General features: G+C 38.7%; 3 protein-coding genes across 4 annotated transcripts in view; 2 read left to right on the forward strand and 1 right to left on the reverse strand.

Annotated features, from left to right (window-relative positions):
• The window catches only part of LOC109829370 (vacuolar-sorting receptor 1-like), a 10708-nt gene extending 2927 nt beyond the window's left edge, over window positions 1-7781 (reverse strand). The window contains exons 1-4 of the mRNA XM_020396496.1: window positions 7250-7781; window positions 729-1418; window positions 233-321; window positions 60-130 (exon numbers count right to left, since the gene is read on the reverse strand). Coding sequence (XP_020252085.1) covers window positions 60-130; window positions 233-321; window positions 729-1418; window positions 7250-7541 — 1142 coding nt within the window. The 5' untranslated portion in view covers window positions 7542-7781. The remainder of the gene's footprint in view (window positions 1-59; window positions 131-232; window positions 322-728; window positions 1419-7249) is intronic.
• On the forward strand, window positions 8423-18838 carry LOC109830058 (glycerol-3-phosphate dehydrogenase [NAD(+)], chloroplastic). Its single transcript, XM_020397213.1, has 9 exons — window positions 8423-8878; window positions 15354-15490; window positions 15876-15981; window positions 16132-16333; window positions 16601-16688; window positions 16883-17030; window positions 17132-17281; window positions 17358-17507; window positions 18490-18838. The coding sequence occupies exons 1-9, from the start codon at window positions 8498-8500 to the stop codon at window positions 18502-18504; spliced, it is 1377 nt and encodes a 458-aa protein (XP_020252802.1). The 5' UTR covers window positions 8423-8497; the 3' UTR covers window positions 18505-18838.
• LOC109830059 (pentatricopeptide repeat-containing protein At2g40720) lies at window positions 19587-22541 on the forward strand. 2 transcript variants are annotated; one of them, XM_020397214.1, is made up of 2 exons: window positions 19587-21970; window positions 22038-22541. In XM_020397214.1, the coding sequence occupies exons 1-2, from the start codon at window positions 19690-19692 to the stop codon at window positions 22253-22255; spliced, it is 2499 nt and encodes an 832-aa protein (XP_020252803.1). In that variant the 5' UTR covers window positions 19587-19689; the 3' UTR covers window positions 22256-22541. The 2 variants fall into 2 exon arrangements, with proteins under 2 accessions (XP_020252803.1, XP_020252804.1); XM_020397215.1 differs by having other exon boundaries at window positions 19587-21917; window positions 21985-22541.

Consider the following 23291-nt stretch of genomic DNA (forward strand, 5'->3'; position numbering starts at 1 on the left):
CACAAAATGCTCTGTATGCTTTACAAACCAATTTCTGCAAACAAGATAATAAGCACACACCTCTGTACTGTCTATTGTTAATGACAAGAGTGGGCAATATGGTTACATCCCCACGTTCACCTTTACCAATCTATTAATTGCAGGTCCGAAAGGATTGATCAAGTAAGCATTTGTATACGAGAACAATTTAAAAAAGAAAAGAAAAAGAGAGCGATCACATAACTTATATTACCTGTGCATCCTGTTCGGCTTTAAGCACTGGATTCTCACTGTCTGCTTCAATGTTCCCAATACAGTGATTTATTTTCTCGAGATCGACCCCTGTAGAAAAGTTTTAATTAAACTTTAGAATGAGATCCTTTCTGTCATAAAAACATAGAGAAGTGCTTAGAAAGATGAGTCAAATGATTGAACATCGACATAGAAACACACAATATTATTACAAGGGTTAAGTGCAGAAAAAAAACCCCTTGTGCTGTCGCCAAATTGCAGAGAGAGCCCCTGTAGTTTTATTGTTGCCGATAGATCCCTGAGTCAAATTTTATGACTCTTTTAGCCTCAGGAGGCCTATATGTAGAATAACAAATTTCTATTTCTATGAGGGTAAAAAGAGTCAAAATTTCTTACTCGGGGAGGTCTATGCATAACAATAGAACTTCAGGTACTATCTGCAATTGGTTGATAGTCCAAGGGGGTCTATCAGCAATTAACCACTGTTACAAACTCACCCAATGACCTCATTACTTCTTCAGAACATTCCGGTGTGTACTTCTTATCTTTCATCGGGCATCTAATTGAAAAATCAGCCACATAATCCCACCAAAGCCAAGGCTTTCTGCTTTCGTTAGCGACCTTAAACAAGCAAACCTGACGTAAATTCTGAACCACAACATCTTTCCCATCATACCCTTTAGTGAAATCCTGTTCAGGATCTGGAGCACAATATCTTCCATTGTTGATGCATTGAGATTTGCACTGCTTGCTCAGAGCAAAAGCTTCAGGACAATACCAAGTAATGTAATGAGGAGTAAATTGTGTATAACCCTTTTGCTCAAGTACTTGTGCTATTCCTTTGAAGTTCTTTACAAAATCAATTTGGCTATCACATTTGGGGCCACATTCATCATTGCTGTTTGTCCAAAATTCATACTCTACTCGATCATCGGGGTGAGGTAGAGATTCTCTCCAGTCTAAGTTAACATTAACCATATTTCCGTCTTCTAGAATTTTCTTAAGGCTATCACCAAAGCCTTTGCTGATAAGTGCTGAAGGAATTGTGATGTTTGGGAGCTGCTCGGCTCCTCCATTATCTTCGGGAGTGTCCATTGTGATCAAAGGCTCGATTTTGTTATCAGCAACGAGGATAGCAGCAGCTCCAGCATTTTGTGCATTCCATGCCTTTGTTGTGAAAAAACAGTCTGAAAACAAAAAAAGAATATTACTCAAAAGGACTTGGTTTACAAGCAGGCCTTCTATGTGATCTTGTTAACAAGACATTGTTCAAGTACATGTTGGGTGTGCACGTGTGTGTGCATGTGTGCAGAGTCTATATGCATTGCTTTTGTGCATTATACAATTTTCGCGAGTTAGCAACAAAAGATGAATAACTTATCCAGAAGATAATATATAATCAAAATTTGTCAAGCGTAATACTAACTAGACTACAAATTCGATCGAAAATTGTGGGGTCCTTCCTCTTGAATTGCTATAAAAAGTTGATAAGTCATTGAGGACCCCGCACTTTTGTTTCTAGTAGTGCAAATAGTTTGGGATTTGTGGCTTAGTTATCACTACTAATTTGCCAAACACAAAAATCACCAAAGCAGAAGGATACTCTAACAGAACATATACATGTTTATGTTGATATTGGCTTGAATTTCTTCAAATGATCGGGGCCTATTTTGTTTTTTGAAAGGGGAGGGAGGTCGCTGTCAAGTCACCCTCACTTCTCTTCTCAAAGAGGGGCCTATTTTGTTTTTTGAAAGGGGAGGGAGGTCGCTGTCAAGTCACCCTCACTTCTCTTCTCAAAGATCTTTCAACAATTGCGGCTGAAAGGGGAGGGAGGTCGCTGTCAAGTCACCCTCACTTCTCTTCTCAAAGATCTTTCAACAATTGCGGCCGATGCCGAAGAAATTTTGTGAAAGGGAGGTCGTTGTCATTGATGTCACTTCGTAAAGAGAGGTAATATCAAGGTGATACCCTGTTGGATTTATGTGAGATCTCATTCTCTCTTAAACTCTCTGTGCATTTTAGAACCGGAGAGTGAGAGCTACACAAAAAAAAGAGTCCTCTTATATTTTGTAGGTGCGTTGTATTGAGAGATTGAATATAGTGAAACTCCTCCTCTTGCCGTGGACGTAGATCAATTTGATCAAATCACGTAAATATTGTGTGTTTGTGATTGTCTTTCTATTTTTCTGGTTTTGTGTTTGATTATCCCAACAAACTGGTATCAGAGCTTCTCGATTTTAGGACAGCTTTCAATCCTCCAAAAATGGCTTCTGTGAAGTTCTCGGTGTCGATCTTCGATGGCCAGAATAATTTTAGCCTATCGAGGATAAAGATGAAGGCTTTGTTGCGACGTGAAGGCACGATTAAAGCTATTAATGGGAAATACCCAGAAGATATGACTAGTGCCGAGATCGAAGAGATGGACGAAAAGGCTCACAATGCCTTGCAATTGTTACTATCCGACAATGTGCTTCGTGAAGTTGCCGATGAGGAAACGACAACGGGGCTGTGGTCAAAGCTCGAAAGTCTCTACTTGAAGAAATCTCTTACTACGAGATTATACCTGAAGCAGCGACTATACACATTGAAGATGAAGGAAGGTACACCCATTCATGAACACCTTGATGAATTTAATAAAATTATCATGGATATGAAAAACCTGGATCTAAAGCTTGATGATGAAGACTAGGCTCTCATTGTATTGTGTTACTTGCCTGACTCTTATGAAAACTTTGTTAACTCTATATTGTATGGAAGAGAATCCATAAGTCTTGAGGATGTGAAAGCCTCTTTGAATTCTGCTGAGTTAAGAACAAAGTTGAATGGGAGAGGTACCGATAGGCAGGCTGATGGTCTGCTAGCCAGATGTAGAACGAAGATCAGAGAGGGTGATAAAGGACAATCCAGAAATCGTTCAAAGTCCAAGTCAGCACAAAACAAGAAACTTGTGGAGTGTTTCTACTGTCATAAGAAAGGGCATTACAAGTCAGAATGCTATGCTCTAAAGAAGAAAGACAACCAGCGTGGTGAAACCTCAGATTCAGCTAATATGGCAAAGGCTGATACTACCGTTGTTATTGAGACGGTTCTTACAGTTTGTCCCTTGAATGAACCGATAGAGAATGAATCTTGGATACGGGTGCGTCTTATCATATGTGTCCAAATAAAGATTGGTTTACTACTTACAGATCTATAAGTGGTGGATTAATTTTGATCGGTAAAAATGCAGTTTGCAAGACAGTTAGCATTGGTACAGTTCGCATCCGGTGTCACGATGGGATTGTGAGAACTTTATCAAATGTGAGACACATCCCGGACTTAAAGAAAAATCTGATTTCTTTGAGTTCTTTGGATTCTATTGCATGTTCTTACAGTGGTGGAGGTGGAGCTCTTAGAGTTTCTAAGGGTTTATTGGTTGTGATGAAAGGTAGTAAGGTGAACAGTCTTTATGTTCTCAAAGGCAGTACAGTGACAGGCTCTGCAGGTGTGTCCTCTGATGCTAATAGGGACACTACTCAGTTGTAGCACATGCGCTTAGGCCACATGAGTGAGAAGTGGATGACTATTTTGAGTAAACGTGGCTTACTCTGTGGTGACCATACATCATCACTGGATTTCTGTGAGCATTGTGTGTTTAGGAAGCAAACTCGGGTCAGCTTCTCGACTGGCTCATATACGACGAAGGACACTCTCGACTACATCCATTCAGATTTGTGGAGACCTGCTCAGGTTCTATCCAAAGGTGGTGCTCTTTATTTTCTAACGTTTATTAATGATTTTTCTAAAAAAGTTTGGGTTTACTTTCTCAGACGCAAAAGCGAGGTGTTCGAAACTTTCAAGAAGTGGAAAGTACTTGTTGAGAATCAAACTGAAAAGAAGATTAAACGTCTCCGAACAGATAATGGCCTAGAGTTCTGCAGTGGTGAGTTCAATCAGTTCTGCTCAAATTCTGGGATCGTACGACATCACACGGTCAGGCATACTCCTCAGCAAAACGGGGTGGCAGAACGCATGAATAGAACGTTGACGGAAAAAACTAGGTGTATGCTCTCAAACTCTGAGTTGGATAAAGACTTCTGGGCTGAAGCTGTTAACACAGCTTGTTACTTGGTAAACCGGTCTCCTTCTGCCGCCATTGAACACAAGACTCCAAATAAGGTATGGTCAGGTAAACCAAATGACTATTCAAATTTAAAGGTATTTGGATGTCCCGCTTACTATCATGTTAGAGAGGGTAAGCTTGAGCCTAGAGCTAAGAAATACATATTTATTGGTTATGCTGATGGCGTTAAAGGCTATCGTTTGTGGAGTCTTGAACCTGATTCTCCTAAATTCATTATTAGTAGAGATGTTACTTTTAATGAAAGATATATGTTTGATCATGGGAAAGTTTCTGTTGAGTCTACAGGAAATGTAGAAAAGACCATGGATAAGGTGGAGCTTCAGGTGGAGTTCGAGGGAGAGACTTCTAAAAAGTCATCTATAAAAATTGCTCCTACAGTTATAGAAGAGCAACATGATTCAGGCTCAGATGATGATGATGCTGAGACTGAAGAACCTTAATCCATAGCCACTGGCAGAGAGAGGAGACAGATCAGACCTCCTCAAATATTTACACATGCTAAATTAGTGACGTATGCTCTCACGACAGCTGAAGAGATGTGTATTCAAGAGCCATCAAACTTTACTGAAGCTGTCTCATGCGGAGAATCTGAACGTTGGGTCACGGCTATGACAGAAGAACTCGAGTCACTTTGTAAGAACCAGACTTGGGATTTGGTGCAATTACCTAAGGGTAAAAGGACAATTAGATGCAAGTGGATTTTTAAGAAGAAAGAAGGGATCCCAGGGGTTAAAGCTGCTAGATTTAAAGCACGGTTGGTGGCTAAGGGTTATAGACAAAAGGAGGGAATTGACTATGATGAAGTGTTTTCTCCAGTTGTGAAACATACCTCCATCCGTGTATTGCTTGCCATGGTTGCTCTATTTGATTTGGAGCTTGAGCAGCTTGATGTGAAGACTGTATTTTTGCATGGCGAACTTGAGAAGACTATCTACATAGCTCAGCTAGAGGGATACTTCGTAGAAGGTAAAGAAGATCAAGTTTGCAGATTGAAAAAATCTTTAAATAGTCTGAAGCAATCTCCCAGACAGTGATACAAGAGGTATGATAATTTTATGCTTAGTCATGGGTACTCAAGAAGTACTTATGATAGTTGTGTGTACTATATTCATCTAGGAGATGATTCTTTTATTTATCTTCTATTATATGTCGATGACATGTTTATTGCTTCTAAGAACATGTCGTAGATTCTTATTTTGAAGAAACAACTCAGTGATGAGTTTGAGATGAAAGATCTTGGTGCAGCAAAGAAGATCTTAGGTATGGAGATCGGGAGGGACAGGAAAGCTGGAACATTATATCTCTCACAAAAGAGTTATATTGAAAAGGTGCTTGAACGCTTTGGGATGAAGAGGGCCAAGCCCGTTACAACTCCTTTAGCTCCGCACTTTAGGCTTTCGGCTTCAGAATCACCTACAAGTGAGAACAAGAAGAAGGAGATGTCCCAAATTTCATACTCTAATGCAGTTGGTAGCATTATGTATGCTATGATTTGCACTCATCCAGATATTGCCCAGGCAATCACTGTAGTGAGCAGATACATGGCTCAACCAGGGAAGGCACACTGGGAAGCAGTTAAGTGGATCCTTCGGTATCTCAGGGGTACCTCAGATTTGGGTTTAGTTTTTGATAGCGGTACTTTAGGAATCTCAATTGTAGGTTTTGTGGATTCTAACTATGCAGGTGATCTCGATAAAAGAAGATCTTTAACTGGTTATTTGTTTACTCTTTCTGGCTCAGCTATTAGTTGGAGATCAACTCTACAATTGACAGTTGCTTTGTCTACTACAGAGGCGAAATACATGGCAGCAACAGAAGCAGTAAAAGAGGCTATTTGGTTGAGAACTCTCATAAGGGAGCTTGGACTAGTTATATTTTGTGACAATCAGAACGCAATCCATCTAAGCAAAAACTCAGCACATCATGAGAGGACAAAGTATATTGATGTCAGATATCATTACATTCGTGAGGCAACTGCTGAAAGAAACATCACGATGAAAAAGATTGGTACTGCAGACAATCCAGCTGACATGTTGACCAAACCGATCCCGACCTTCAAGTTCAAGCACTACTTGAATTTGGGAGGCATTCGCACTTGTTAGATGGCCCCGTTTGGAGCATTGTTTGCAAGAGGGGGTCGCTTGAATTTGGGAGGCATTCGCACTTGTTAGATGGCCCCGTTTGGAGCATTGTTTGCAAGAGGGGGTCGAGTTTCACTTGTTCTATTATGAAGTGAACTCTCACGTTAGCTGTGTTCATGATGAATATTCAATTTCTTGATGTTTGAAAATTCAATCTAATGTGGAGATTGTTGATATTGGCTTGAATTTGGCCAAATGACCGGGGCCTATTTTGTTTTTTGAAAGGGGAGGGAGGTCGCTGTCAAGTCACCCTCACTTCTCAAAGATCTTTCAACAATTGCGGCTGATGCCGAAGAAATTTTGTGAAAGGGAGGTCGTTGTTATTGATGTCACTTCGGGTAAAGAGAGGTAATATTAAGGTGGCCCCCTGTTGGATTTATGTGAGATCTCATTCTCTCTTAAACTCTCTGTGCGTTTCAGAACCGGAGAGTGAGAGCTACACAAAAAGAGAGTCCTCTTAAATTTTGTATGTGCATTGTATTGAGAGATTGAATATAGTGAAACTCCTCTCTTGCCGTGGACGTAGATCAATTTGATCGAATCACGTAAATATTGTGTGTTTGTGATTGTCTCTCTATTTTCTGTTTTTTGTGGTTAATTATCACAACAGTTTACGATAGCAAGAAATTAAATTAAGGAATAATCGAAAGATAAAGACCAACATGCATTACTTCTATTCATGAACAATTAACAGCCAAAATAAACAAACATGCATCAAATACTATTAACTCAACTCAATAATAAAAAATCTCACCTCCTCTATCAACCAAAACAAAGGTAGGAAACCCTCCAGCCTTCGATTTGAACGAAATGCCGACCTCATCGAATCTCTTGCAGCCATTCCTATTCGATATCGGGTACATTACAACCCCAATCATGGTTCCTCCATATTGAGGAATCCCAAAATTCCCAATTGCACATTCATAAACGCCTCTCAACGACTCCGGCGACGTCACCTTCAAGCTATTCTTCTCAACCACAAATCTCCCCAAACAAGAACCCCATAAAAGCAAAGCCCAGATTGAAAACCACAAGTTTCCTCTCATCTTGACCGTTATATATAATAATTACTCGATAATCACAGTCAATTATAATGAAAAAAAAACCCTGGAAAAGTCTAGTTTTTTACTCAAAAAGCTCGCATTTTGAAGAAAACCCACGTTGGATATCGGGGTTTCACTTGGAAAGATTGGATTTTGAAGCAAACCCAGATCGCAGAGGGGCTAGCAACTGATTGAAATGGGGATCAATTTTAACAACATTGTCGTTGTTTTGGTTAGGGTTATATATAGAGCAGTGTGAGCGAGAATTGGATCCTGCTCTGGGAATTGAGGCATAATAAGGACACGTGTTTTGTTCTGCAGCTTTCACGTCGTAGGAATTTTTTACTTCGCACCCATAGCTCATGGGGTAATTGCAAGAAGCATGCTACTTCAAATATACACATTTGAGGACTATATTTGCAAATACACTAGCCTTGGGGGTATATCTGTAAAGAAACCCCCATGAAAGCTTATTTTCACCATGAAACCCCAAAGTGCAGCCATTTTCACTTTATTATCCCAATATACTTCTTAACACTTTGTTTCGTTTTCATTTCACTTAGATACTTCTGTCCCATATTAAGTTTGTAGCTCCATTTTTTCTCGATTGCTATGACAGTGAAGAGAGTAAAAGCGAAAAAGATCTAACGAAAAAGAGAAAAAGAAGAAAATAAATCTAATGACATGGTATCAAAGTGAAATGAGATTCACAGCTAAGAGCCTGAATTATAATAATTTAGGGTAACAAAGTGCAAACAAGAATAAGCTGGGAGGCACCAAAGTGAAAATAAGCCTAGTCCTGTGGGTACATATATATTATTTATATTACAAAAATGGGCGATTAGGGACCCACGCGCTCCCCTTGCTCACCACAAGCCCGCGCTTTGAGAAAGGGATAAAATTCTCAGAGCAGCTCGAGAGTTGAGAGAGAGAGAGAGAGAGAGAGAGAGAGAGCAAAAATGGCCGCTTCGATTATCTCAGCCTCAGACCAGTCGTTCCTCTGCACTCGCTTCCCTCCTTCAAAATCCCAACGAGTCCTCTCTCCTTCAGCTAGAAACAATCTCAATCTCCAATCGAATCGATCGGTGCTCTCGATTTCGATCTCTTCTTGGCCTTGCCCTTGCTCCGCTGGAACCCTAGAGCCTGAAGTTCCTGTCGACGACAACCCTATTTCTAACCCTAACCCTAACCCTAGCCATAGCCCTAGTGCTGTTACTGCTGCTAGAGAGGGAGGAAGGGACCGGCGACGGGCGGTGAGGATCGCATGGGAGAAGCTCGTTCGGTGGTCCCGGTCCTGGCGGTCCAAGGCGAAGACTGATGTACTCGAGCGAACCAAAAAGGTAGCATTTTTAGTTTTGGGGTTAGGGTTGTCTGCACTTTAATACCCTAAATTTTCCATTATTTTTGAACTTTGATATCTGGATTTGACAATTTGATAGCCCAAAGGTTTCACATTGACGCTAATTTGACGATTAGATACCCCCAAAGACTTAACTTTGTTGTTCTTTCTGCCTGAACTTAAAAAGCTGAAATTTGGTAAGAAATGTGTTTCTCATGCACTTTACTAAGTTGATATTCTTGGGGTTTTTTCCATTTTTGAGTGTCCTTCCTCAAATAAGTAAATGACTACTTAACTAGCTTTTGCAATATCGGAATAGTAGAAGGCTTTATCTAAACCTTGGAGCTGCTGGAACATCAAGTTTTATTTTTGGGAATTTGGCAAAAGAGTTCACCTTCATTGTGTCAATGTAAAGAATGAACCTTATGTTGGGAAACTACGCAAATTCCCTTTTTACCGGATTTATGAGAAAGCAAAATAAATGCGCAAATAAGAGGATGCGCAAATTTAACGTGGTTCGGTACAAAATTGTCTACATTCACGTGCTGCTGATGACCTTTCACTAAGGGGAGAAAAATTTACAATCACTCTCACAAATACTCACAACCCAAATTTCACTCTGAAAAATTGCTCTCAATTTTTCTCACTAAGTACTCTTCTCTCAGCCTCTCTTTCTCTCTTACTAAATAAGATTCAGAAGCTGATTTGATGATGGGTTAAGGAGAGAGGGGTAGGGATTTTATAGCCTAAGTACTCTTCCTGCCATTTGACAAACGCATCGTCCTTTCCTTCCCTCTTTTAAAAAAAACGGCCATCGAAAGCCAATCACCAAAAGCTTCCCTCCCTTTTTGACTAACAATCTCCCACTTGGACACTGATTTTAATCTGTCTTCACATATCGATCTATGCAGCAACTCTTCCCCAATCTTGATACTATTGCAGGCTAACTGAAGCTGAACACAGCTTCAGTTTGTCAGTAATCACCGTCTTTGTCAGCATGTCTGTCGGATTTTGAGCTTCACTGATCTTTTCAAGTTTTAAAATTCCATCTTCCACAAGTGATCGGATAAAATGATATCGTATCTGTATGTGCTTCGTTTTGGAATGAAAAGACGGATTCTTCGCTAGATGAATAGCACCTTGACTGTCGCAACATAAGACATTATCTTCTTGTTTCTTGCCTAACTCATCCAAGAAACTTTGAAACAAAACCATTTTCTTGCTGGCTTTTGTAACAACATATTCTGCTTTAGTTATGAAGAGAGCAACTATCTTCTGCAGTTGAGAAACTCAACTCACCGCAGTACCTCCTAGAGTATAGACATACCTTGTAGTGCTCTTTTTTACATCAACATTTCCTGCTAAATTAGCATCCACATAACCTTTTAGTATTGTATCTCCACCTTTGAAATAAAGTGTTTTACCTATGGCGCCCCGTAAATATGTATGAGAAGCCTTCCGCCTCAAACATAAAAAGGGAATTTGTGTAGTTTCCCAGCAACTGGTATCAAAGCTCTGGTTGTGACGATTGTCAATTTTTTTGAGATTACTATTCATATAAATAGTGAATTTCGTGAATAGTGAAATTTTGTTGGCGGTACTGACTTGTCGACAGAGGTGTTTTAATATAGGTGGTTCGTAGAAATTATCAGAAACGATCCAGAGGAAGTCAGATTCGAGTGGGACGATGACTGCAGACGAAAGGAAGATGAAAATTAAGAAGTTCGATGGTGCAGATTTTGGCTTTTGAAATATGCGGATAGAAGATTATTTGTACCAAAAGAAGCTGTATCAACCTCTCTCAGAAAAAAACCGGATAACATGAAGGATGAAGAGTGGGCTCTCCTCGACAGACAAACCCTTGAAGTTATCCGAATGACGTTATCTCGCAACGTTGCTTTCAACATAGCAAAGAAAAAGGCCACGACGGGTTTTATGGCGGCTCTCTGTAGCATGTATGAGAAGCCCTTCGCCTCAAACATAGTTCACTTGATGAGACGGCTATTCAATTTGCGAATGACAGAAGGCGCATCAGTAGCTCTACATCTCAATGAACTTAACATTGCCACAACTCAGTTTAGTTCAGTTAGGATTGAATTTGATGAAGAAGTACGAGCATTAATATTTTTTTCTTCCCTATCAGAAAGTTGGAATGCTACTGTCACAGCTGTGAGTAGCTCGTCAGGAAGCAACAAGTTGAAATTTGATGATGTTCGTGATTTGGTTCTCAGTGAAGAAATTCAACGGAGAGAATCGGGTGAAGCTTCAACCTCCTCAGCCTTACATACAGAGTCTAGGGGAAGAACTTCGGAAAGAAGTTCAAATCACGGCAGATCAAAATCTAGGAGCTAATCTAGATCGGGAAAAAAAGATTTTAAGTGCTACAATTGTGACAAGAAGGGTCATTTTAAGAGGGAGTGTCGGGCACTGAAGAAAAATACCGGTGCACAAGAGTCTGCCAACGTGACCGAGAAAGGAGGTGATGTTATGATTCTAAATATCAATAGTCTGATTGAATCATGGATTCTTGATTCAGGCGCATCCTTCCATTCCACCCCATGTCGAGAAATCATGGATAACTACGTTAGCGGTGATTTTGAAAAGGTACATCTACCAAATAATGAAACCTTGAAGATCATTGGCAAGGGAGACACCCGACTAAAATTGTCAAATCAGACCACATGGAAGCTATAAGGAGTGAGACATATGCATAGCCTTAAAAAAATTTGATCTCTGTGGGACAGCTTGATGGAGAGGGTTATTGTACAACATTCTCAGATCATGAATGAAAGATTATCAAAGGAGCACACGTCATTGCTCGAGGTAAGAAAAGTGGTACTCTCTATGTAACCTCTAATTTAGAGAATATTATTGCAGTAACAAATACAGATGAAAAATTAAACCTATAGGCACCAAAGGCTTGGCCACATAAGCGAAAAAAGGATGAAGACACTTCTGTCAAAAGGGATGTTGTCGGATCTAAAGAATGTAGATATCGGCCTATACAAGGATTATATTTTTTACAAATAGAAAAAAGTCAGTTTTACAAAGATTAGCAAGACACCCAAGACAGAAAAGTTAGAATTGGTTCATACTGACGTATGGGGGCCATCTTCGGTTCCTTCCCTTACAGGCTCACTGTACTATATCACCTTCATTGATGATTCTACAATGAAGGTGTGGGTCTATTTTCTGAAGAAAAAAATCTGAAGTCTTTGATACCTTCAGAAAATGGAAGGTCATAGTGAAAAATAAAATTGGTTTGAAGATAAAGCGGTTGAGGTCAGACAATGAAGGAGAGTACAAAGATAGTAGATTTAAAGAATTTTACGCAAACAACAGGATCAAGATGGAAAAAATAATTCCCATGACACCGCAGTAGAATGGCGTTGCGGAGCGCATGAACAGAACTTTGAATGAACGTGCCAGAAGCATGATGATACATGCCGGTTTGCCTAAGTTCCTATGGGCTGAAGCTATTAATACCGCAGCCTACATAATCAACCGTGGGTCCTCAGTTCCCTTGGATAGTGGAATACCGGAAGAAGCTTGGAGCAGAAAAGAGGTAAACCTTTCGCATTTAAGAATTTTTGGTTGTATCTCTTATGTACACATAGATTCTGTTGAAAGAAATGAACTTGATGCAAAATCTAACAAATGTGTTTTTGTTGGTTATGATGGTGATGAGTTTGGTTACCGATTTTAGGATTATAAAAATCGAAAGATCATCAGAAGCAGAGATGTCATATTTAATGAGAATGTGATGTACAAAAACAGATCAACTGCAGAATCAAGTAGTTTCAGTACAAAAGCTAAAATAAAGGAATTTGCTGAATTTGAGGAGATTTCTGAAAATGATGTTCAGACTAGTCCTGAAGTAGTTCAAGAAGAACCAAGCATGTCAGAAGTGAGACGCTCCTCCAGAATTTCTAAGCCAACCCATCGTTATTCGCCTTCTTTGCAGTTTGCACTACTTGTTGCTGATTGACAGTGGTGAATCAGAGTGTTATGATGAAGCAATGCAGGTGGAGGATTCAGTCAAGTGTGAGTCTGCTATGTAAGATGATATGAACTCGCTTATGTCAAATCAGACGTGGGACTTAGCTGAATTACCACCAGGTAATAAAGCTCTTCATAACAATTGGATTTACAGGATCAAAGAAGAGCATGATGGGAACAAGCGCTACAAGGCAAGATTGGTTGTCAAAGGCTTTCAGCAAAAAGAATGTATTGACTACAATGAAATTTTCTCTTCGATCGTGAAATTGACTATAATCAAACTGGTGTTAAAAATTATAGTTGCTGAGAATTTACATCTTGAGCAGTTAGATGTAAAAACAGCTTTCCTTCATGGCGATTTGGAGGAGCAGATCTATATGTAGCAACCAGAAGGCTTCATAAAGGCAGGCAAGAAAAATCTAGTATGTCGTTTGAAGAAGAGCTTGTATGGATTAAAACAAGCTCCCAGACAGTAGTACAATAAGTTTGACAGCTTTATGGGCAACAACGGTTTCACTAGATGCCAAACAGATCATTGCTGCTATCTCAATAGCTTTATTATTTTATTATTATACGTTGATGACATGTTCGTTGCAGGCTCAGATCTGTAAGAGATTATAAATTTAAAGCAAAAATTATTAAAACAGTTCGCAATGAAAGATCTTGGCCCTACAAAACAGATTCTTGGAATGAGAATCAAGAGAGACACGAAGTTTGGGATTTTGATGTTATCACATGCTGAGTACATCAACAAAGTACTCTTCAGGTTCAATATGCAAGATGCTAAACCAGTGAGTACACCTTTAGGTGTTCATTTTAGACTTTCCAAAGTGCAGTCATCAAAGACAGAGAAAGAGCGTGCACACATGGCGAATGTCTCGTACGCCTCAACAATTGGAAGTCTGATGTATGTCATGGTTTGTACAAGATTAGATATTGCTCAAGCAATGAGAATTGTTAACAGGTACATGAATGATCCGGGCAAGGTACATTAGGAAGCAGTCAAATGGATCCTCATATAGCTACGGGGCACCACAGGTAAAGCATTTTGTTTCAAATGTGGAGATACAATACTAACAGGTTATGTGGATGCTGATTTAGCAGGAAATGTTGTTGTCAGAAAGAGCACTACAGGGTATGTCTATACTCTAGGAGGTACTACGGTTAGTTGGGTTTCTCAACTGCAGAAGGTAGTTGCTTTCTCCACAACTGAAACAGAATATGTCGCTGTTACAGAAGCCAGCAAGGAAATAATTTGGCTTCAAAGTTTCTTGGATGAGTTAGGCAAGAAACAAGAAGACAATGTCTTATATTGCGACAGTCAAACTGCTATTCATCTAGCGAAGAATCCATCTTTTCATTCCAGAACGAAGCACATATAGATGCGGTATCATTTTATCCGGTCACTTCTGGAAGATGACATTTTGAAACTTGAAAAGTTCAGTGGAGCTCAAAATCCGACAGACATGCTGATAAAGATGGTGACTACTAACAAACTGAAGCTGTGTTCAGCTTCAGTTGGCCTATAATAGTATCAAGACTGGGGAAGAACTGCTGCATAGATTGAGATGTGAAGACAGATTGAGATCAGTGTCCAAGTGAGAGATTGTTAGTCAAAAAGGGAGGGAAGCTTTCGGTGATTGGCTTTTGGTGGCCGTTTTTTTTGAAAGAGGGAAGGAAAGGACGATGCCTTTGTCAAATGGCAGGAAGAGTACTTAGGCTATAAAACCCCTACCCCTCTCTCCTTAGCCCTCATCAAATCAGCTTCTGAATCTTATTTAGCAAGAGAGAAAGAGAGGCTGAGAGAAGAGTACTCAGTGAGAAAAATTGAGAGCAATTTTTCAGAGTAAAATTTGGGTTGTGAGTATTTGTGAGAGTGATTGTATAGTGAGAAAAATTGAGAGCAATTTTTCAGAGTAAAATTTGGGTTGTGAGTATTTGTGAGAGTGATTGTAAATTTTTCTCCCCTTAGTGAAAGATCTCAGAGTAAAATTTGGGTTGTGAGTATTTGTGAGAGTGATTGTAAATTTTTCTCCCCTTAGTGAAAGATCAGCAGCAACCCGTGAACGTAGACAATTTTGTGCCGAAGCACATTAAATTTGCGCGTCCTCTTATTTGCGCATTTATTTCGCTTTCTCATAAATCTGGTAAAAAGGGAATTTGCGTAGTTTCTCAACAACTTATAATGCTAACACGGTTTCAATTGCATTTTCATGATTAAGGACAGACAGTTCCTGGAGTAAATATGAATGTTATAAGATTCTCATAATCTAAGATCAGCCTGAGAGTCTACACACTGAGTTATCCGCCCTTTGTATTAAAAAAAAGATTTTCCTTTCATTTTCCCTTTTCATCCATAAAGTTTATATGGCAAGCCATAATATCCATGTTTTAAGATAACTAACATGCAAATTTTGATTTTATATGCATCTCTTATTGAATTGGTGAATTTGGTTGTGCTGTATTTGTCGTACTAGGTTGTTGTTCTTGGTGGTGGATCTTTTGGTACGGCAATGGCAGCACATATTGCAAGTAAGAAAGCTGATATGGAGGTCTCTATGCTTGTCAGGGACGTCAATGTTTGCCGTGACATTAATGAGATTCATTTTAATTGGTAAAACACAATAGCTGTTTCTTTCCATTTTACTGAATTTTTTTTAGTCTTTATGATGAAATTCTTCTATACCAGTTAGAAACAGATGAGTGATGGACAATTTTCTTTCTGTCATCGCATGCACACTTACACTCGTGCATGTCACACCTGCTCATTTGTTCACCCACCCATCCATGCACACACTTATGCCAGTGGAGGCGTTTGAAAACCCATCGTTAACAAAAAGCTAAGGGTGGAGAATCCTTTGGAAAATGCTGATCAGTTTTTTCCAGTGCAATTTTATCTAGAAAGTCTATTATTGGTTCCATGATTACAATGCTGTTGAAACTAGTTAGAAAATTATATATTGGAGTTATTAATTTTTCTTTTATATGTTTCACCGCAGCAAATACTTTCCTAGACATAAGCTTCCTGAAAATATTGTCGCCACAACCAATGCATCAGATGCTTTAATAGGAGCTGATTTTTGCTTTCATGCTGTTCCTGTGCAGGTAATCCTATATAACATACCTAAATCTTGATAGTTTCAGATAATATTTGAGCAATATTTAGAAGTAAAAGGCCATAAATAGCTTCCTGAATCTGGAAATTTAGTGTACCAGCCTCAAACAAAAGTACTAACTTCGTTTATTTTGTGGCAGTTCAGTTCATCTTTTCTTCAAGACATTTCCCAGCATGTTGACCCAAAATTGCCATTCATATCTCTTAGTAAAGGCTTGGAGCTAAATACCTTAAGGATGATGTCTCAAATTATTCCACAAGCGCTGGGAAATCATCGTCAGCCTTTTACTGTGCTGTCAGGGCCCTCCTTTGCATTGGAGTTGATGAATAAATTGCCAACAGGTTCATTTAATCTTCACAATTTATTTTCATATGATTATTATTTGAGTTACTAAACTATGTATGATGGGCCCAAAGGACATGCAAGTTAAAAAGAATTATGGGTTTAAAAATATATTACCATGCTGCATACTTCTGAATCTATTTTATCCTACCTATCTACTAGTTGGATATGAGTCGAGTCTGCAACCTCAGCCAGTTTATGGCTACAAGTTCTTCCCTCTTTAGAAGCAAGGAAAGGTTTCTAACACATAAATTGTAACTCTGCAGCAATGGTGGTTGCATCAAAAGATAAAAAACTAGCAGCTATAGCACAAGAACTATTAGCTTCCCCACATCTGAGGATAAGCTCATCAAGGTTAGATAATATTCTCCTCCTTGTCAATTTCCTAGGAAGATCAGGCATGTTTTGCTTTCTATAGTTATTTTATGTTTCTGTCTCCGCCTCTGTTTTCTTGTGTTCCTAAATTTTCCCTCGACTTCTGTTGGTTCCTTCGGTATACGCTTAAATTTGAAACCATTACTTCTTACTGTGTGCCTATGATATCTCAGTGATGTCACAGGAGTCGAAATAACTGGCGCATTGAAAAATGTGCTTGCTATAGCAGCTGGTATTGTGGAGGGAATGAATCTCGGAAATAATTGTATGGCAGCTCTTGTTGCTCAAGGTTGTTCGGAAATAAGATGGCTGGCAACAAAAGTAACTTACTATCTTAACATGTTTGTGCATTGAAACATCTTGTAATGTTAATCATATCTGTCTATATTTCCAGTATCTGACCTTTTTATTTTCATGTGAAGATGGGAGCAAAACCAACAACACTTACTGGTTTATCAGGTTCTGGCGACATTATGCTTACATGTTTTGTGAGTCTTTCTCGAAATAGAACTGTAGGATTGCGTCTTGGTTCTGGAGAGAAGCTTGAGGATATACTGAGTTCTATGAGTCAGGTTCTTGCGTAATCCTTTCTATGTGCTCTTGTAAGCATTCAGCAATAGATTTTTAATAATTGATCTTTTGACTTAGGTTGCTGAAGGAGTTTCGACTGCTGGGGCTGTTATTGCGCTGGCTGAGAAATACCATGTTAAGATGCCAGTCTTGACTGCAGTTGCTCGGATTATTGATAATGAATTGACTCCCAAGAAAGCTGTTCTGGAGTTGATGAGGCTCCCTCAGGTTTTTGTCCTTCTATTTAGTTTCAAATATTGATTATGCATTTGTTTTCTTAGTCCACATTCATCTTTGAGATAAGGATTATCATATTTGGATTGCTGATATCATGCCTTGAACAACTAGTCTGAATTAATATTTGGTACGATATCCTTCTTTGTAGTTAATAGGTGTAACAATTGAATAGCGCTTAAAATCATGGTTTAGAGACAGTGTTTTGTAGATTTCGTTTACGCAGTTGGTGACTGCATATCAGTATCGCGAAGAAGAAACATGGTTGATTATATAATGTTCATATAACGATAAGCAAATGAAAAATTCTTTCCAATACCAGCTTCTCACAAGCTTTTCCTGGACAACTAATTTGCTTTTCAACACCTTCGTTTCAAGTTATTTATAGTAGCATAACTCTAGCCAACTAGATTCCTGTGTTTTGACAGAGGGGCTTTCTTTCCTATGCTTGCCTTTGCTTGATATTTGGTGCTAGCTCTTAAATGGTTGATTTATGTGTTCTTAGAAACTTAAGTTAGATATAATAAGGTGCAAATCTTCAAGCTAGTTTTACACTATAACAATGTTATGAGGAGGGTATTAGGAGTTAATATATTTGGCCTGTAACTCTTTGATGTTAATACGGGTTCCTTTTTATTTGGTTTGAGCAGTGATAACTGTACACAAGAGTTATACAACTCTTCTACTGCTACACACTAAAAAGTGGGACCTTTTCTTATAAACTGCAAAGAAAAAATTTACGAGTTGTTATGAACCCCACTTATTTCTGTCTAGTAGTACTCCAGTAGTACAGGAGTAGTGTAACTCTTGTAATACACCTAGCATTTTCCATTTGGTTTGATCTTTCTTAATGCTTAAATAAACATTTGCATTTTCTTTTTTTATCTTTTTTACTTTCCTATCCGTTTTACTTTTTCTCTGAGGTGTGAAAAATGTGGAACATTGTTATTGATTTTATTGGTTTTTTATATTGTAGGTTGAAGAAGTGTGAAAGTAAAAACCGGGTGAAGGTCCCAAATTTGGGCCAGTACACTATACATTTTGCATTAACTGGTGACGGAAAGACCTTGCAATGTTTAAAAAGAGTGTTATGCTATCATACATGAAGCAGGGAAGGAGAAAATGCTTGAAATTTTTGTTTTTTTTTGTTTTGTTTTTATTTATTTATTATTTTCTGTTCCTTTTTTTTTGTTTTTTTTAATTGTAAAGGTTGGTAGTTCAAAGAAACAATTGAGGTACACTGGAGACCGTCCCTATGTAAGAAGAGTGACTGCTGTTCTTTATGTAAAAGAAATAAAAAATAGAAAGGTGTGAACTTTTTTTTATTTAATTTTATTAAGATTGGAATTGTGCAAAGAAACAATCGAGAAACGATAGAAGTGATTATATGTGATAAAACCACTACTGATTCCTTAAGTAGGATGATGGTTGAAAGTTATAGATTTCAAAGAGGTATCATGAAAACTGGAAAAGTACTACAAGCTACGTTTACTCTGATACAATTGTTAACGACTGGTTTCTGTTCCGGACAAATATGCAGAGTAAAGCTAGAATAATCTTAATAAGTGGATATAAGCATTTGTCCATTAGTGTTTTTAATTTTTTTATTATGTTTTGTGATTTGTGCTATATATTAATGCTATCTTTGATATTTGTATTTTGATGCACGCCCCATGCTAACAATAATGTCAACGTAAAATTAATAAATAAAAAAGCTAGTGAACGAATGACTTCCATCCATTTAAATTTATAAGAGCTAAAATAGACTGCTACTACGAGTAGTGTTTCTATAAAAACCGGTTGCGCATCGATGAGCAAAGTAGGAGGGCAAAGTTGTCACTTTGCCCCTCTAACTCGCCGCATGTGATCGGTTCTGATAGGATGTGTATTGACCATAGACTACCTACTTCTTTCTTTATTCATTTGTCAAAGTATCAAAAAAAAACCATAACAAGCTTTAAGCTTATTGATGACAACTTAGAAGAAACAAATTTATAATGATTTTCTGAGAACAATTATTAGTAGTTTCCTAAAATCAAATATTTTTAGGACTAGCTTCATCTACAAAACAAGCTCATCTCATATCATCCCGGTTTCACTATTTTATTTTGATTTTCTACGTCTCTGTACATAGAACTCCTCACTCTGTAAACTAAAGACCCTTGTAAACCATCAAATGCAAACTGCATCCAAATCTCTACGCGTTAATACCATACCCATCAACCCCTATATACTTTTGACTCACATTTTCCCCTTCACAACAGCAACAACAAGAACAACACATCACAAAACCTTGACCAAATTCACAATCCCTTCACTCATCAAAAACTTTGCAATCACTCAAGACCTACTAAATGGCCAAAAAACCCATGCCATTACTCTCCAAATGGGCCTCCAATCTGACCCATTCATTGCCAGCTCCCTCATCAGCCTCTACTTCAAATGCCACTCCCCTCTTGATGCCCACCAAGTGTTTGCTCAATTGCAACATAGAGATTCCACCATATGGAACTCCATGCTCAACGGGTACTTTCAGTGTAGCCGACCGCACAAAGCTCTCTTCTTGCTCCGTGAAATGCAATTATCGGGCTTTAAGCCCGATGGGCATTCGCTAACGATTCTTCTAAAGGCCACTAGTGACGGGCATTTGAGTCTAGATCATGGAAAACAAGCTCATGCTTCTGGTGTTACAAACGGGCTGGAAGTTGACCCATATTTGGTTACAGCATTGATTGATATGTACTCGAAATGTGGAGATACTGTGAGAGCTTTCAAAGTGTTTAACGGTTCTTTTGACAAGAGTATTTCAATGTGGAATGCAATGATTGTTGGCTTTTACCGACATAATATGTGGGAGAGAAGCTTGGAGTTGTTTGCTCAAATGAGATTTGAGCATTTTGTGGTAGAATCAGCAACTGTGTCGAGTGTTCTAATGGCTTGTTTGATTGGTGAGGCTGCTGATTTTGGTCAACGGGTTCATTGTTGTGTTGTGAAGATGGGCTTGGAGTTGCATCCTTACGTTTCTAGTTCTTTAGTAGTGATGTACGGGAAATTAGGATTCGTTGATGATGCTGAAAGGGTCTTTTATGGCATCACGTACAAAAGAATTGAGCTTTGGAATGCAATTGCCTCAGTGTATACTAGTAGAGGTCTTGTGTATAAAGCTTTAGATGTTTATAACCAAATGAGATTAAATGGGATCCTACCTGACTCCATTACGGTAACCAACATGCTCTCTGCTAGCAGCTTAACTGGTTTCTGGGAACTTGGGAGAAGAATCCATGGAGATTTGATAAAAAGACCTGTTTTTTTAAACATGGCTGTTGTCCAAAGTTCTTTGATAACTATGTATATGAAGAGTGGTACTTTAGAAAGTGCTACTGCACTTTTTGCTTCAACTAAGGATAGGGATCTTGTAACTTGGGGTTCTATGATTGTGGGCTGTTGTCAAAATCAGAATTTTGATCAAGCCCTGGATTTATTCAATCAAATGAGGGCTGAAGAGTTGTCACTAGATGCAACAATCATCGCAAGCACGGTAGCAGCCTGCACTGGTTTGGAATTCTTAGAACTTGGGTGCCAGATTCATTGTCATGCGATCAAAATTGGCACGAATGACGACCAATTAGTTGGTAGTGCTCTTATAGACATGTATTCAAAATTAGGGTTACCGCAATTGGCAGGCAGAACCTTCTCTTTCTTGCCTTATAAGAATCTTGTAGTTTTGAATTCGATGGTCTCAGGTTACAGTCGAAATGGCCTTCTCGATGAAACTGTCAGCACTTTCTCTGAAATAACAGGGCTTGGTCTAGTTCCTGATCAAATATCTGTAACCAGTGTACTTGCTTCAGTTTCCTCATTTGCAGCCCTAGAGAAAGGGAAAATGATTCATGGTTACCAAGTAAGGAATGGGATACTATGTGATAACCTCGTCGAAAATGCTCTTCTTGATATGTACATGAAGTGTGGATGCTTGAATTATGCACAAATTATCTTTGAAAAGATGCAGATTAGGAACATCATTTCTTGGAATACAATGATTTCAGGTTACGGGTCTCACGGTCACTGTACAAAGGCAATTGAATTGTTCGAAGAAATGGAGAAGTCAGAGATACTGCCGGATGATACTACTTTCCTCTCCTTACTATCATCTTGTAGCCATTCAGGCTCAATAGAAGAAGGGCACAAAATCTTCGAATCGATGAACGTGCGCTATAGAATTGTTCCTAAAATGGAACATTATGCGAATATGGTGGACTTATTGGCTCGTGCAGGGAAGTTGAATGAAGCCTATTCTTTCACTCTTAGAATCCCCACGGAGCCTGATGAAAGTATTTGGCTTTGTTTGTTAAGCGCGTGCAGAAATTATCGATGTTTGGAAATTGGAGAAGTTGTAGCTGATAAATTGCTCAAGTTGAAGCCGAAAGAGAGTGGCAGCTACCTGCAAGTTCTGAAATTTTACGGCTGATAAATTGCTCAAGTTGAAGCCGAAAGAGAGTGGCAGCTACCTGCAAGTTCTGAAATTTTACGGCGAGATGGGGTTCAAGGATGAGGCTGCGAGAGTGAGGATGGAAATGAAGAGAGAAGGGACGACGAAGAATCCAGGATGCAGTTGGATTGAAACGAAGAATAAGGTTGAAGTGTTTCATTCGGGTGATTCGAGTTCTATGCTTACTGAACACATCCATTTTGTGTTGAGAGGTCTTAAGAGAATCATGACAGAGGTTGAGGAGTTCTTATGACAATTGTTTGAATCAAGGAGGGATTTTTATGGACTAAGCATCATTCTTAAGTTGGACAATTTTTCAAGATGAGTCTCTGAGAACAATGAATGAGAAGAGTAACTGGATGTCAATTCAAGAAATTGCCATTGTTCGTCATTATCATCTTCAACAAGGAGACAGGTGAGTTAACTCTGATACAATTTGCCTTCAGATTTTTTGATTTAGACCCATGTTTGATCCCTTGTGTATGTATTTATCTTAGGCTAATGGAGCCATTTTTTTTAAATTTATCATGCTAAATTCACATAAATTCCATGATTGATATATTGACAATCTATATAGCAGCCTGCTTGATTAGCCAAAAAAATCCATTCCATTTCCTCAAACTGAATAAAAAGCATAATATATTACAATTAACATACAATAATTGGATACTGAAAATCCAACAAAACTGTATGCAACAAGATGTCTCTGCGACATCATTTAATAACTGTTGGATTTTTTGGTCAAAACTGCTTTCCAAAATGAGTTTTCAAACTATATATATATATTAACTACAAGTACTTTTCATAAATGCTTAGTAGCCTAGTGGAAAGTTTATGTTTTGGTATTTCAAAATGTCCCTTGTTCGAGGCTTGACAAGCCGAGAAGTGTTTTATTTGAATTTATCCCTCATAAGTTCCTGCTTGACGAGGTTCGCTCAATCGACGAGGTTCGTATGTCATACGAGGTTCGCCTGCTTGACTATGTTCGCTTGTTCGACGAGGTTCGTCTGTCATACGAGATTCGCATGTTTGACGATGTTCGTTTGTCAAACGAGGTTCGTCTGATTTGTTGAGACGTGACCCTCACGTTTCGTAGCAACGCGTCCATTGATTGCCTCGTATTCAGGAGTTAATGCATGCAGCGGTTATAACAGCATTAAGAGCAATTTAATGCATTGATGTTACAATCTTAATTGTCATTAAGAATTATAACAGTCACATTAATTGCTTGTGACTCTTGAGCTGGCCTTAGAGGCCTATAAATAGCGTCCTTGGGCAGCTCTTGGTTG

Source organism: Asparagus officinalis, chromosome 2 (assembly GCF_001876935.1).
Source record: "Asparagus officinalis chromosome 2, Aspof.V1, whole genome shotgun sequence".
Taxonomy (NCBI): Eukaryota; Viridiplantae; Streptophyta; class Magnoliopsida; order Asparagales; family Asparagaceae; genus Asparagus; species Asparagus officinalis.